The sequence below is a fragment of the Marmota flaviventris genome, chromosome 19 (assembly GCF_047511675.1).
Source record: "Marmota flaviventris isolate mMarFla1 chromosome 19, mMarFla1.hap1, whole genome shotgun sequence".
In the NCBI taxonomy this organism is placed as follows: domain Eukaryota; kingdom Metazoa; phylum Chordata; class Mammalia; order Rodentia; family Sciuridae; genus Marmota; species Marmota flaviventris.
Window position 1 is genome coordinate 7,207,207 of NC_092516.1, and position 14,690 is coordinate 7,221,896.

At 50.2% G+C, this 14,690-nt stretch overlaps 1 protein-coding gene across 2 annotated transcripts; it reads left to right on the forward strand.

Annotated features, from left to right (window-relative positions):
* The first annotated feature begins 93 nt into the window (after nucleotides 1-93).
* Eci1 (enoyl-CoA delta isomerase 1) lies at nucleotides 94-13,873 on the forward strand. Of its 2 annotated transcripts, none has more exons than XM_027940401.2 (7): nucleotides 94-201; nucleotides 311-409; nucleotides 7,005-7,132; nucleotides 10,320-10,466; nucleotides 11,471-11,592; nucleotides 11,682-11,860; nucleotides 13,398-13,873. In XM_027940401.2, the coding sequence occupies exons 1-7, from the start codon at nucleotides 150-152 to the stop codon at nucleotides 13,562-13,564; spliced, it is 894 nt and encodes a 297-aa protein (XP_027796202.1). In that variant the 5' UTR covers nucleotides 94-149; the 3' UTR covers nucleotides 13,565-13,873. The 2 variants fall into 2 exon arrangements, with proteins under 2 accessions (XP_027796202.1, XP_071461663.1); XM_071605562.1 differs by lacking the exon at nucleotides 13,398-13,873 and adding an exon at nucleotides 13,182-13,389.
* Nucleotides 13,874-14,690: the final 817 nt, after the last annotated feature.

The window sequence follows — 14,690 nt, forward strand, 5'->3', positions numbered from 1 at the left end:
ATAGGACCGCCTCTGTCGGCCCTCTTGGTGTCCCGCGCTGCGCCCAGCTCCGCCCAGCTCTGGGCCTGCGGGGCGGGGCCGGCGGGAGGAGGAGCCTTGGCCAGGGAGGTTGGGCCGCACCCGGCGCCGCGACCCAGCGCCCACTCAATATGGCGCTGGCAGCGGGAAGGCGCGTCCCTGCGCGCGCCCTGCTCTACGCGGGTGCGTGCGGCAGGGGGGGTGCCATTGGTGGTGGTCTTGGTGCCACTGGTGGGGCTAGGGGCCGGGGCGGGGCGGACGGAGCGCTCACCGACCCCGCACTTGTTCGCAGGTGCCCGGCTCGGGCGCACGCAGGTGATGGGCGGCGGCGGGGACGGCGCTCGGCGCTTCGCGAACCACCAGGTGCTGGTGGAGCCGGACGCGGCCACAGGTGAGCGAGCGGGCGGGCCCGGGTCGCCCCGCCCGGCGACCTGCGGCGGGGCGCAGCAAGCCTGCGCCGTGCCCCGGGTGCCTCGCTGAAAGGTCGCCCGGCGCGCACGCTGGCGGGTTTCCCAGCGCGCGCTCGTGTTCTGTTTAAAACTCACTCCACCGAGGAGGTAGGTGGTCTTGCTCGTTATGAAGACGAAAGCGTTTCGATTTTTAAAGTTCGGGGGATGTGAGCTGTTAGCTAAGCTATTAGTTGAGAGTGACTGGAAGAGTTTTAGAATATTTTCATTTTTCTTACGACTCCAATCTGGCCAAAACGCGGCAAGCGCTTTGCTAATTAAAACCAGAAGCCACAAATGGAATCGCTCTATCCGCGTCAGAACACGTTGGAAAACTCCAGCAGGATACACAAAGCACTTTTGAAAGAGAAAGGCTTTCCTTCTACAGAGGAGGTAGAGCGGGGCGCAGAGCAGAGACTGACAAAATTTCACAGGACGGGCTGCAGCCCTGCAGGATCTCTGTGGGAAGCCACCTCCTCCTGCCCAAGATGGCCTTCAGCCCCGCCCACATTGAACCAGCGCCTGCAGGTCAAGGCCTCTGTTCCCTGCCCCTGTGCCCCCAACCTTGGTTCAGGTCTCCCGCGTTGGGGCTGTCTTAGCGAGAAGAGGGACTTGGGTTGGAGTCCAGCAGAAGGTCCATTTCTGTGACAGATGAATATATCACAAAAAGTGCAGAAAAGCACATTTTAAACTATTAGAATGGATAGCAGCAGCTGCACCACATGGTGAGACCACTGGATTTTACATTATTTTAACTTTTTTTTTTTTTAGTTGTAATTGGACACGGTACCTTTATTTATTTATTTTTATTTGGTGCTCGGGATCTATCCCAGAGCCTCGCACGTGCTAGGTGAGCACTCTACTGCTGAACCACAGCCCCTAGCCCCTAGATTATACATTTTTAAATGTCAAAAAAATGCTGGGGAGGTAGCTCAGTGGTAAGCACCCCTCAGATCCCCAGGAACGCCCCTCCCCCCCAGAAAAGAAACTGGGGCTGAGGTGTTACCAGATACAATTTTTTTTTAGTACATTTTTATTTTACTCTTTCAGTTCAAAGACTAAATAGAAGATTCCGTAATGGAAAATGCTTCCTTTGAGCTCCTACTTTTTAACTTCATTAATCTTCAAAATGAACATCCTAAAGAATAAGCAGTGAGACTTAATGTGAACCTCACAGACACAGAAAATAAATGAGATTCTTTCAGTCTTGGTGAAAGTCCTTTTGCTGCACATTCAATGGTTGCAAACAGAATTCATCCTGAAGGACGAAGAGCTTCTGGCCTATTTTGCCATTCCCACAACATTGCATAACAGGGGTATTTTAGATTTACTTTCCTCTGAAAAAAATGCAGCACAAACTGTAGCATCCTCAAGGTCCTAGGTTCAGTCCCTAGCACCCAAAGATCTATATCTTAGGGCAGCTAGGGCTAGCAGTCCTGGTATTGTGCTTGTGTTTGCTAGCTTATGGAGGAGATTTAAAGGGATGCCCATCTGTAGATGCACAGAGATAATAAGCTCCAAGTGCCTTCTCATGCCACCATGTGAGAGCCTACCAATGTCCTTGTTTTAATGTGACAAGAAGAAGAGTTACAGGTCAGCCAGGCCTGGCTCAGTTCCTACTAACAGAAAAGCCAGATGAGAAGTAGATATACTAAGGTTCCTTTTTCCTTCAGGGCAAACACTTGCAAAAAGTAATGGGACAAACCTGCTTTAAAAATGTTTTTAATGGGGCTTGGGCTATAACTCAGTGGCAGAGTACTTTCCTAGCACATGTGATACACTGGTTTCAATCCTCAGCAGGACCACATGTAAATAAATAAAAGTATTCTTTCCATCTACAACAAAAAATATATATGTATATGTATATCTATATATATAGATATCTATATCCATCTATATATATAGATATCTATATGTATCTATCTATCTATATATATATATATATTTTTTTTTTTTTTTTTTTACATTTTTAAGCCAAGTGCAGTGGCACACATCTGTAATCCCAGCAGCTCAGGAGGCTGAGGCAGGAGGATCAGAAGTTTGAGGCCAGCTTCAGCAATTTAGCAAGGCCCTAGCAACTTAGGAGACCCTGTCTCAAAATAAAAAGGGCTGGGAAGGGGTCATGGCTCAGTGGTGGAGCACTTGCCTTGCGTGTGTGCAGGGTTTGATTCTCAGCACCACATATAGATAGGGGTTCATTGACAACTAAAAAAATGTTTCATAAAAAATAAAAAGGGCTGGGGATGGGGCTTCGTAGTTAAGCACCCCTGGGTTCAATCCCTAGTACTGACCCCTACAAAAAAAATTTTTAAGAGCCGTATTGAAGTTGATTCTAGATTCTGTTGAGCCTGTCATTCAAAAAGCATTTGTCTGTTACCTACTTTGTGCCAGGAATTTGGTTATGTGTTTACTTACCGTGTGATGGCTAAGTTCTTCCAAATCTCTTTAGCTCATGTTCACCTTTGGCCTCTTTTCCTTTTCCTCCAGTGTTGGACTCTGCCCAACCTCAGAGTCCATTTCAGAAACTTCCCTCCCAACCAAGGTTGGGGGTGCTTCTTTCTTTTTTGTACACCTGTAGCTGGATAATAATTACCTCTTCCTTATAAATCCAAGTCTCCAAAAGAGCCCATTTGCCACCAAGACTTAGTTTCCATTCCCAGAGAAAAGTCTGTGTTGACAAACCAGAGACTGAAGTCCTCATTGAGAAATGCTCCTTAAATGAGTGTGGTATTCCAGGAGTTCTGAGGGCCTGCCCTTCGGGCAGGAGGTGAGAACAGGTAACTGGAGCCATTGCAGCCACAATGTCCCAAGGATGAGTAAGGATATCTGACCCCTACATTTCAATCCCTGTCCCTAGGTGAATGTGACCTGAGCCCCCACTAGTGTTTCTCCTTGCTCATCTGTTTCTCAGATTTCTCTGTCGCTCCTCAAGGAACTAAGGCTGTGTTCCAGGAGGACTCAGGACTTGCTATTAGAAAAAAAGAAAAAGGGGGAATGAAGCATGTTGATGAGGTACAAACGGGGCAGATGCAGCACAGGCTGGTGAGAACAGCCACAGAGAGCTGTGACCCACTGTCCTTTCATACAAGGTCAGAGTCCTGGCCCAGATCCCTAGGAGGTGATCTTCATTGACTCTCACTGTTCTGGAAGCTTGGGGCAGAACATGAAGAGGCACTTACTTCCTGCCCAGAATGGAAATGACAGGCAGCTGGATGGTGTTGGATTAGATTTCAGGACAGATTTTTAGTTTTGAGGTAAACCTTTACTTCTAACTGGAGTCCTTGCCAGAGAGCCATGTCTGCATTCGAGTGGGGCTTCCTTAAATCAGGTGAAGGGGCTGAACCTCAGTGCCCACTAGCAGGTTCACGCATGAGTGCACTCACTTCTGGGAGCCTGAGGCACGTTGTCCCCAAAGACAAGGTGTGCCCAGGGCTGCTGGGCACCTGGAAGACAGTGATTGCATTGTGTCCTGGGGCTGCAAGTACAAAGTACCACACACTAAGAGACTTAAGTGACAAGAAATATTCTCACAGTTATGGAGTCGAGAAGTTTAAAGTTAAGGTGGCAGCAAAACCGAACACCCTCTGGGGGCTTGGTGGAAGAATCTTCCTGCCCCTGCCGGCCCCTGGTGCTGCTGCAGTCCTTGGTTCATTGGCTTCAGACTCATCGCTGCAGTTGCTGCTTTCCCGTGGTCTACTCCTTTCTCGTGGTCTACTCCTTTCCCATGGTCTACTCCAAGTCTCTCCTCTTACAGGGACACAGTCCTGTTGGACCAAGGGCGAGTAAGACCTGCTCCTAGCTTACATCCCAATGACATCAGCAAAGCACTCTTTCCTCAAAGCTCATCCTAGGGTAGCTTCTGGTACTCGGTGCCTGCCCACAGTGAGCTTCATTTCACAGGCCCAGGGCCTCCTGATCACATGCACAGGAAGCAGCTGACAGGACTTCAGCGTGTCTGTTTAAGGACACACAGTTCAGCCACAGCAGCTCTGAAGCTAGGCTGTGGGGAGACCACCCAGGGGACCCCATCCTCCTTTCTCCAGCCCTTTTTGAGACATAGTCACAGTGAGTTACTTAGGCTGGTCTTTGAATCTGTGATGATCCTGACTCAGCATCCTGAGTGGTTGGGATTACAGGTGTGTATCACTGCTCCTGGCAGTATTTTTACAGTTTTGTTTTTTAAAGTTGTTTTTTGTTGGTCTTCATGAAAGGAAAGCAGATGCCAAGTTTTGTTTTGTTTTTTTTTTAATATATATTTTTAGTTGTTGATGGACCTTTATTTCATTTATGTATTTATTTATTTATATGTGGTGCTGAGAATCGAACCCAGTGCCTCAAACATGCTAGGCAAATGCTCTACCACTGAGCCACAATCCCAACCCCCAACTTTTAACTGTTAAAATGATGTAGAGGGCTGGGGCTGGGGCTGGGGCTCAGCAGTAGAGCGCTCGCCTCACACATGTGAGACCCTGGGTTCGATCCTCAGCACCACATAAAAATAAATAAGTGAGGGGCTGGGGCTGGGGCTCAGCGGTAGAGCACTTGCCTAGCACAGGTGGGACCCGGGTTCGATCCTCAGCACCACGTAAAAATAAAAGGCATTGTGTTGTGTCCATCTACACCTAAAAATAAATATTTTAAAAAAATAAATAAGTGAAATAAAGATATTGTGTCCAACTACAACTAAAAAATAAATGTTTAAAAAGTAATAATAAGGGGCTGGGGATGTGGCTCAAGCGGTAGCGCGCTTGCCTGGCATGCGTGCGGCCCGGGTTCAATCCTCAGCACCACATACAAACAAAGATGTTGTGTCCGCCGAGAACTAAAAAATAAATATTAAAAATTCTCTCTCTCTCTCTCTCTCTCCCTCCCTCCCTCTCTCACTCTATCTTTAAAAAAAATAAAATTCTTCTTTAAAAAAAAAAAAAAAAAAAAAGTAATAATAAAAATTTTAAAAATGGTGTGGGGATTGCTTGTTAGGACAAAACGGTATTTTAACAGTACAGGCATTACTGTAGGACAGACGGGACCAATTCCTACCTCCCCACCTTGCTTTTGTGGGGCTCATCCACATGTCTGGGTATCCCATCTCCCTGATTTCCCCAAGGGTCTCTGCTCAGCACTTTTCCTTCCCAGAGTCAGGGAGCTCTCGACACCATCAGCAGGCAGCATGCCACACAAAGCCACGGAGGCCCCAGGGACCCTGACATGAGCCTGCAGAGTGCACACTCTGGGCAAGGATGGGCCTGGAAGGCAGATGGAGATGGAAAGGGGACCTCCAGGGTGTCATGCCCCAGAGCTGGGCCATAGGCACTGTGGGCTCATCCTAGGGTAGCATCTGGTACTCGGTGCCTGCCCACAGTGAGCTTCATTTCACAGGCCCAGGGCCTCCTGATCAGCCAGCTTAGGGACTGGAAGTTACTAGCAGGGCCATGCTTCACATCCTCACCTTTCCCACCCTGAGTCCCAACTTCTTGGGGTCCCTGACCTCTGTAGCACACAGTAATCTGAGAATGGCAGGGATGGGGCCTGTAGTCCTGATGATGAGGACTGTCCCTTCTCCCTTCCTCAGGACCAGATGCATCATTCATGTTTAGTACACATTTGGTCTGTCCATGTCTGACACAGGTATCCAGGATGTGTCTCTCCCTGTCACAGGACCCAAGGAGAAGAGGCAGCTCCCAGCACCTTCATCCTCAAGGGTTCTGATGACAGTATGCAGGGGACTTGAGGTCTTGTTCATATATGAAATACCAGTGCAGCCAGGCATGATCCCAGCCACTTGGGAGGCCAAGGCAGAAGGATTGCAAGTTCCAGACCAGCCTCAGCACTTTAACAAGGCCCTAAGCAGCTTAGTGGGACCCTATCTCAAATGAAAGGGCTGGGATGTAGCTTAGTGGTAAAGCGCCTCTGGGTTCAATCCCCAGTACTGCAAACAACAACTACAGCTTTGTTTGGCAGAATTTCCAATGTGATCCAGCAATTTCACGTCGAGGCATATATCCAAGAGAAGTGAAAACAGGCATTTTTAAAGAAAATGTGTGCATACATGTTCATCACTGCATTGTTTAATAACCAAAAAAGGGAACAACCCAAGCATCTGTCAGCCAAGAATAAGCCAGGTGTGCTCTTCCCACACAGTGGCATGTTCCTCAAGTTCAGACATTAATGAGCTAACCATGGTTGTGCATGCCAAAGATACTAGCTACTCTGGAGGCTGAGGCAGGAGGATGGAAAATGTTGAGCCTGCCCAGGATTACAGGCATGTGTCATGGGGCCTGGCTCACTTGTTTTTAATTTTTTTTTAATAGTATATGGACATAACACCTTTATTTTATTTGTTTTTATGTGGTGCTAAGAATTGAACCCAATGCCTCACATGTGCTAGGCAAGTGCTTTACCACTGAGCCACAGCCCCAGACACTGGCTCACCTGTTTTTAAAACCTCAGACCATGAGGCTCCCTGTGGCTGGGCCAAGGGTGGAGCCTGTCGGTTTCTGCTGGTGCTGGGTGTAAGGCTCCTCTTCCTTGTTCTTCCAGGGGTTGCTGTGATGAAGCTGAGGAACCCCCCGGTGAACAGTCTCAGCCTGGAGCTTCTGACAGAGTTCGTCATCAGCCTGGAGAAGCTGGAGAACGACAAGACCTTCCGCGGCGTCATCATAACATCGGTAGGTACTTGTCCAGGGCCCATGTCCTCTGGGCCCAGGGGAATCTGGAAGAGGCTGAAGTCTCCAGGGAGCACAGATACCATGACGACAGTGTGCCCAGGCAGGGCGTCTCCTGAAGACAGGATAGGCCACTCACGCAATGGCAGAGCTGGGGAGCCATGGTGCTCAGCAACCAGGGCCAGAACCATGTGAGGACGAGAGATTTCAGAAGGGGAAGCCTCATGCTTAGGCTGCCTCATGGGGAAGCAACTCTGAGCTAACTTGGTGGCAGGCTCCTGGATGCCTCGGACCAGGCCACTGGCACATGAATCCTGAGAGCCACCTATTACCTTTGGTGGGTCTCAGGTCACACTCTCAGGACAAACTTTTTCATTTATTATTTTTATGTGGTGCTGAGGATCGAACCCAGGGCCTCACACATGGTAGGCAAGAGCTCTACCACTGAGCTACAGCCCCAGCCCCATGGACAAACTTTTTCCATCTGAATCCTTGAGGGAAGCTCAGCATTGTCTCCAAGTGTATACACAGATGACTCAGGAATGGCATCCATGGAAACTGTCACTAAGGCCAGGAGGGGTGGTAGGAGCCCATGAAGGAGCATGTGTAGTGGTTGTGACAGTCCACTGAGGCCTGACCTCTGGCTGCACTGGGGACCTTAATGAGGGATGTCATGTCCCTGCTTGGTGCCAGGACTGGGAGTCAGAGCATGGAACCACTGGGGCCACCTTTCAAATGAAGAGGCATACAGCACAAGTGTCTCCAAAGCTAATGCACTGTGGTGCAGGGCCCAGGCCAGCAGCCATTAGACTTCTTTTCCCTGTGGTTGGGAAAGGTTCAGGAAGCAGATAGCCTGGCAGGTACCTGCCTTTTTAAGCCCTCAGGTAGTCCTGGTCGTGGCCACTGTTGTCACAGCCCCAAAGGGCCAGGCATCCTCTTGTAGGGGAAAGATCACCACCAAGGACAGGCCTATGAAGGTCTCTGGGCTGGCCTGACGTGCCCCTGTGGAGTGGAGCTGCAGAGTGAAGGCTCCCTCTGGCTGTGAGGAGAGGTGCTCTGTGCTCTGTGCAGGACTCACTCATGAGGCAGAGTGTGAGCCTCTGGAAACTCCAAAAAGCACCTGGATGTAGTGCCGCTCGCCAGCGACCCTAACTCCTCAGGAGGCTGAAGAAGGAAGTTCATGTGTTCACATCCAGCTTCAGGAACGTAGTGAGGCCCTTCTCAGAAGGACTGGGGACGTAGTAGAGTGCCCTGGGTTCCAGGCCCAGTATGGAAGGAAGCCTCCCCCTACCAGCTTTCCAACAATTGCAGATGACCTGCACAAGAACCTTTCACCTGGATGACCCCTGAAGTAGCCCCATTCCATATGTCATGTCAGCATGACATTGTCTTTTTTTTTTTTTAAATTGGTTATTCAAAAGACATTGTCTTTATTGTGCTCTAAAAATGAGAGAGTGCCCTGTCACCAAATGTAGGACCTTCCAAACAAAGTAGGAGAGCTGCACCTTACCAAGACCTGACCCATGCAAAGAGTGGGTGCTGTGTGCTGTGCCTGCTGCCTCCCCATTCCCAAAGTCATTGTGCTGAGCAGGGGCCGCCATCTCTCCCTGCACAGCCAGTGCATTTGTGGTGTGTGCATAGCACGAGTCCGGGCCCAAAGTGGGCACTCGGCTAATGATCATGGAATGGCCTGTCAGTGTCCTGTGGCTGCCTTGAGGTGACATAAGCAATAGGAATTTACCTTCAAGGTTCCAAAGGCCAGTAATTCAGAATCGCAGTGCCAGCAGGGCTGGTTTTCTCTGGAGGCTCCCCGAGATAATCCTTTGCCTCTCTCCTAGCTCTTAGTGGCTCCTAGGTTCCCTGACTTGGGGTAGTGTTACTCTGATCTCTCCTGTCTTCACATAGCCTCTTTCTCTGTGTGTCCAAATGTCCCTCTTCTTATGAGGATGCCTGTCATTGGATTTAAGACCCACCCTAATCCTGTCTGGCCTCCTCATAACTTGATAGTATCTTAAAGACCCTGTTTCTCTTCCTCTGGAGAGAATGTGTGTTCCTTGCTCCACCCCAAAGGTGCCTCTCTTGATGGCCCCTCTTCTCCTTTGACTGTGTATCTACTTTCCTAAATAAACCTCTGTTAAAAAAAAAAAAAAAAGACCTGTTTCCACATAAGGCCACATTCAAGGATATTGGTTGTTGTTGTTTTGTTTTTTATCCTGCCAAATGGTTGTCATCCCTTCTGCCTTGTCCCCTCTGCTGTCTTCTGCAGCCAGCACAGGGGTTGTCTTGAGGGTTCCCGTATACCTATTCCCCAGTAGAAGCAGTTGATTAGTGTATCAGTCACTAATCTTTTCGTCTTTGTTGGCTCTTTTTAAGTTACAGAAGTGGAATGCATTTCACGGGAACAGAAGCAGATCAGCCCAGGCGTATCATGCACACACGATACATGTCTACCTGTTGAGGGGGCTCGCTCCACACCGTGTGGCCACTTTCCTTCATACCTCTATGTCTTCCTGGTTACACATGGCACAGGGCAGACACTTGTCCAGCTGTGCTCCTGGGAGTTGGGGTGGGGTGGGTATGCCCCATAACAAGTCTTCCACCCCAGAAGCCAGAAGCTCCAGCCCATAGAGAGGAAGTGCTGAGGCCTCAGAGGAGCACCAGGTGTGGGTTTTCCCCAAATCCTTGACCAAATGCAGGATTTGGTGCAGACCCTGATGCACGCTACTGTCCAGCCAGGAACTTCTCTTCCACTCCTGGGTAGCTGTGTTGGGACCTCCACTGCAGATGCCTTCTAGATTATTCTACCCCCAGCACTTCTTGGGCCTCATTTGATACTTTGGAGGTAAACAAAAACATGTACCCCCTCCAGGGTCTGTCAGGAGCCCTTACTCTACCTGAGTTCTTCAGTCTGAATGACAGAGAACTTGGCCTGGGGAGGTGAACACACAGGTGTGCACAGAGTCGTGCACAGACATGCAGAGAGCATGTGTGCCAAGATATACACAAGTGTGTGCACACACCTGCAGAGAGCTGGTAGGTCCATGTCTCTGAGGCAGTGCCAGACCCCTGTTCTGTCTTTTCCAGTTTGAAACTGAGAAGTGGAAGCTGGGTCAGGGGGAGGTCTAGGCTCTTTGTGGGCAGCATCCTGCCACCTTGAGCATCACATCTAGGCCCTGGCCACTCCCCCCAGGACCGTCCTGGCATCTTCTCAGCTGGCCTGGACCTGACAGAGATGTGCGGGAAGAACCCAGCCCACTACGCTGAGTACTGGAAGGCTGTGCAGGAATTGTGGCTAAGGCTGTACCCATCCAACCTGGTGCTGGTTGCCGCCATCAATGTGAGTGTACCCACCCCACAGGGTCATCTGTGGCTCTTTGGGACCAACCTAGGGTGGGGGGCCAATACCACCTGGGCCAGAAATGGAAAAAGACCCATCCAGGGCTAGGGTAGTGGCTCAGCAGTAGAGCGTTCACCTAGCACATTTGAGGCCCTGGGTTGGATCCTCAGCACCACATAAAACAATAAATAAATAAATAAAATAAAGGTATAAAAAAAGTGTATCTTAAAGCAAGAAAGAAAGAAAAAAAAAGACCCACCCGCTGCAGGCTGGGTCTGGAGGGAGTGGTGGGCCAAATCTACATTTTGGAAACATTGTTCAGCCAGTCTTGGGGAAGACAAGAGGCTGCAGAAGGGGACAGGGTCATCTTCAGGAATCATTGTGCTCCAGGGGATGGCTGAGATCACCCAGCAGGAGGGAGAGGGAGTAAAGGGAGGGAAGAGATGCTGGTGGCATAGTATAAATTTGGGGTTCCTGGGGAAAGCCACTTATTTTCCTAACCAGAGGTTTAGGAAGAGTGATTTTTCTAGCAGGGCATGGTGGCACAAGCCTGTAATCACCAGCTATTTGAGAGGCTGAGGCAGAAGGTTCAAAAGTTTGAGGCCAACTTGGGAAACTTAACAAGACTGTCTCAAAATAAAAGAGGCTGGGGGTGTAGGTGAGTAGTAGAGTGCTAGACTGGGTTCAGTGCGAGGCCCTTGGTTCATCTCCAGTACCAACAACAAGAAGTTAACAAGTGTTTTTCTGGCCCCTGAAAACCTGAGCCCCTGCAGAAACCCTTGCTACTGAGCCCTAAAGGGCCAGTTTCTTCTCTCCATCATGCACTTTCAAGGCAGATTGTTGATGCAGCACCCAAGGAGGGGGTGCTGGGGTACCCTGTGAGTTCATGCCCACCCCCAGGCCCTTCCTGGGGTATCCTGGGGCATCCTTGGGCCCTGGCCCCCTAGGGGACTGTTGGGACAGCAGCACCTCCAGAGCCCTCACTGTCTGGCCTCTCCCTGCAGGGAGCCTCCCCCGCTGGAGGCTGCTTGATGTCCCTTGCCTGCGACTACCGCATACTGGCGGACAACCCCAAGTACGTCATAGGACTAAACGAGACCCTGCTGGGCATCATAGCCCCTTTCTGGTAAGGCCAGGACTGTTCCCACACTACTTGACCCTGGACCGAACACACCCTCCTTGGAGCCCCAGAGTAAGCAGGCATCTGCATTCCAGGTTCAAAGACACCCTGGTGAATACCATCGGGCACCGAGCCTCAGAGCGTGCTCTACAGCTGGGGCTGCTTTTCCCACCAGCAGAGGCCCTCCAGGTGGGTATGGTGGACCAGGTGGTGCCTGAGGATCAGGTGCAGAGCACAGCACTCTCGGTGATGAGCCAGTGGATGGCCATTCCAGGTGAGGAGCAAGGGGAGCCGAGCAGGACTGCAGCCCCTCCCTCTACCTTCTCCTCCCCTCAGACGACCCATCTGGTGAGGTCAGCTCTGTGAACATCCTGAACGTGTGCAGGGCTGCTCACAACAGCAGGCTGTGTTGGTGCCCTGGGGCTGCCATGACACAGGACCGTCTAAGTGGCTTGAAGCCACAGAAAATTTACTCTCATGATCCTAGAGACGAGGTCCAAAATCAAAGTGCCATCAGAGCTCTACCAGCAGCTGGACAGGCAGGTGGCTGCAGGCATTCCTCAGCTGTGGCTGCATTGCTCCAGTCTGCCTACTTCCTCATGTGGCCTTGTCCCCCATGTCTCAGATCTTCCTCTCTCCCCTCAGGGCACCTGCCATCAGATTAGGGCCTTCTCTGTATCCAGGATGATCTCATCTTTATTTATTTTCGCAGTGCTGGGGGTGGAACCCAGGTCTCACAAGCCTGTACCCCTGGGCCACACCCCAGCCTTTGGGTCTCATCTCATTTATAGCTGCAGAGGTTTTTTTCCATGAAGGTTACTTCGCACATTCTGGAATGGGGTCAGGTCTTGGGCAGTAAGGTCACTTGGCAGGTTCTGGAGTGGGGTTGGAACTTGGGCAGTAAGGTCACTTCGCAGGTTCTGGAGTGGGGGTCAGGACTTGAGCAGTCTTTTGGGGGTCCCACTGCTCTTCAGTCCACTACAAAGACAAAGGGAATCTCCCAGTCTGTTTATAGAAATAGGGTTGGTCACCTCAACCATGATACAGAGCAGGGACCATAGACCTTGTCCGTGAAGAGCCAGGCTGTTGGTCAGCGTGAGAGGCCACAGGCCCTGTCAAGTGGCCCTGCAGCAGGAGGGCACCCCAGGGAGCAGGAGCTGGTGGCTGCAGCTATGTTCCAGTGAAGTGCAGGACACAAAATGAGTATCTCATACTTCTGTCATCATATGATATCCTTTCTTTTTTTTCCTACTATTTAAAAATGTAAAGACCATTCATATCTCTAGAGCCAGTGGGGGCCCCCCGTCTCTTGGGAAGCCAGTTTGCCACCTCCCAATAGGAACAAACAATGAATATTTAGTGACATGGAAAATATTCTCAATAGTAAAATTCTGTGAAAATAACAGGCTAAAAAGCAACTTTTACAATATCATCCTAATTGTGTTTTGGAGAAATCAGTGGAAACAGGTGACTTCCTTCTATTTATTTTGGGGGGCGGGGGCAGTGCCAGGGATTGAACACAAAGGCACTTAACCACTGAGCCATATCTCTGTCCCTTTTTTTATTTTTTGAGACAGAGTTTCTCTGTTGCTTAGGGCCTTTCTAAGTTACTGAAGCTGGCTTTGAACCTGTAATCCTCCTGTCTCAGCCTCCCAAGCCAATGGAATTACATGCGTGTGCCACCATGCTCAGCTCATCTGCGTTTTCTAAGTTCTCTTAGAAGAGTTTCCATTTGAACACTCATAGAAAGATTGGGAATTATCCCACTATCTCCAAAAATGGGTTTTCACAGGGGATCCCATTTTCTTTAGACTACGCTCGACAGCTGACCAAGATCATGATGCGAAAGGCCACAGTGGACCACGTGATCAAACAGCGCGAGGCTGACCTCCAGAACTTTGTCAGCTTCATTTCCAGAGACTCCATCCAGAAATCCCTGCAGGTGTACTTAGAAAAACTCAAACAAAAGAGAGGCTAGGGTGAGGCTGCCACTTGGTCATTTGTGCCCTGTGGGGGGCCTAGTGGTCCCAAAGGGATTTTAAACAAGGTATTTTTTATTTTAAAAGTCCTCTTAGCTTTTGTTTTCCTCATCTTAGAAAGTCCTGCTCCTTGTAGCCCTGAGTCTCAAGGCCCCATCACCACCGATGGCCATGTTTCTGCCAGGTAGGCAGATAGGATCTATACTTTAGAACTGAATGACAGGTAGGCTGCTCAGGGCCCTGGACAAGGTCACACTGAGTGTCCCTTTTCCCAAAGGAAAACTGAATAAAGTCTTCACATTGTCCCATTCCTGACCTTTGGCTGCCTGCTTGTTGGAGACCTTCAAAGCTAGGTAGTCTCAGACCCCAGTGACCCACAAGACCACTGGAGAAAAGCTCTTGGCCACCATGCTTGTTCATTTGGATGGAGGGTCTGGACAAACTTGGGAGGGACAAGGGAAGCATGGCTTATTCTGAGGCATGTGGTGCTGCCAAGGTCCACATCTTTAGAATTTTCCTAATTCTCCAATCTTTCATCTTGAGATGAAAGATTCCCCTGCCATACAATTCAGTTGCATCCCCCAGTCCTGCCAGAATGAAGTGTCCCAACACCAGGAGCCTCCAGCCCTGCTTTTGGAGCTGCTCATCTGCTCCTGAGGTGATGCTTGTCCCACACAGGCCCCCATCCTCCAGGTCCCTGCTAGTCCAGGACTCCGAGGACCTACACAGGCTGTGCACAGGTGAGGTGTGTGTTCCTTGGGCAGGACCTTAGCCCCAAGCAACCAGCCCATCCTCAAGGCTCCCAAAAGTTGCAGGGGAGCTGACTGGCTAGAGCATGGGACCAGCTTCCTGAGTCTCCCCTGTAACATGGGGTGAAACAGGGCTTCTGGTTCAGATAAGGCTCCCGACGGCAAGATGGGCAGAGCTCTACTCTTAAATCAGAGGGCCCAGCTGTGCTCACAGTGTGGGTTTTTGCAGTTTGCACAAAGAGGAGGGAACTTCCTTGAGCTGACTTCCAGGCCAGCATGGTTTGGAAGTGGCCAGTTTCCATGAGGACATGACTTGGGCAGGCCAAGCTGTCCCTGTTCCCTAAGAGGCCAGAGATCATGGACCTAACCAGGTTGT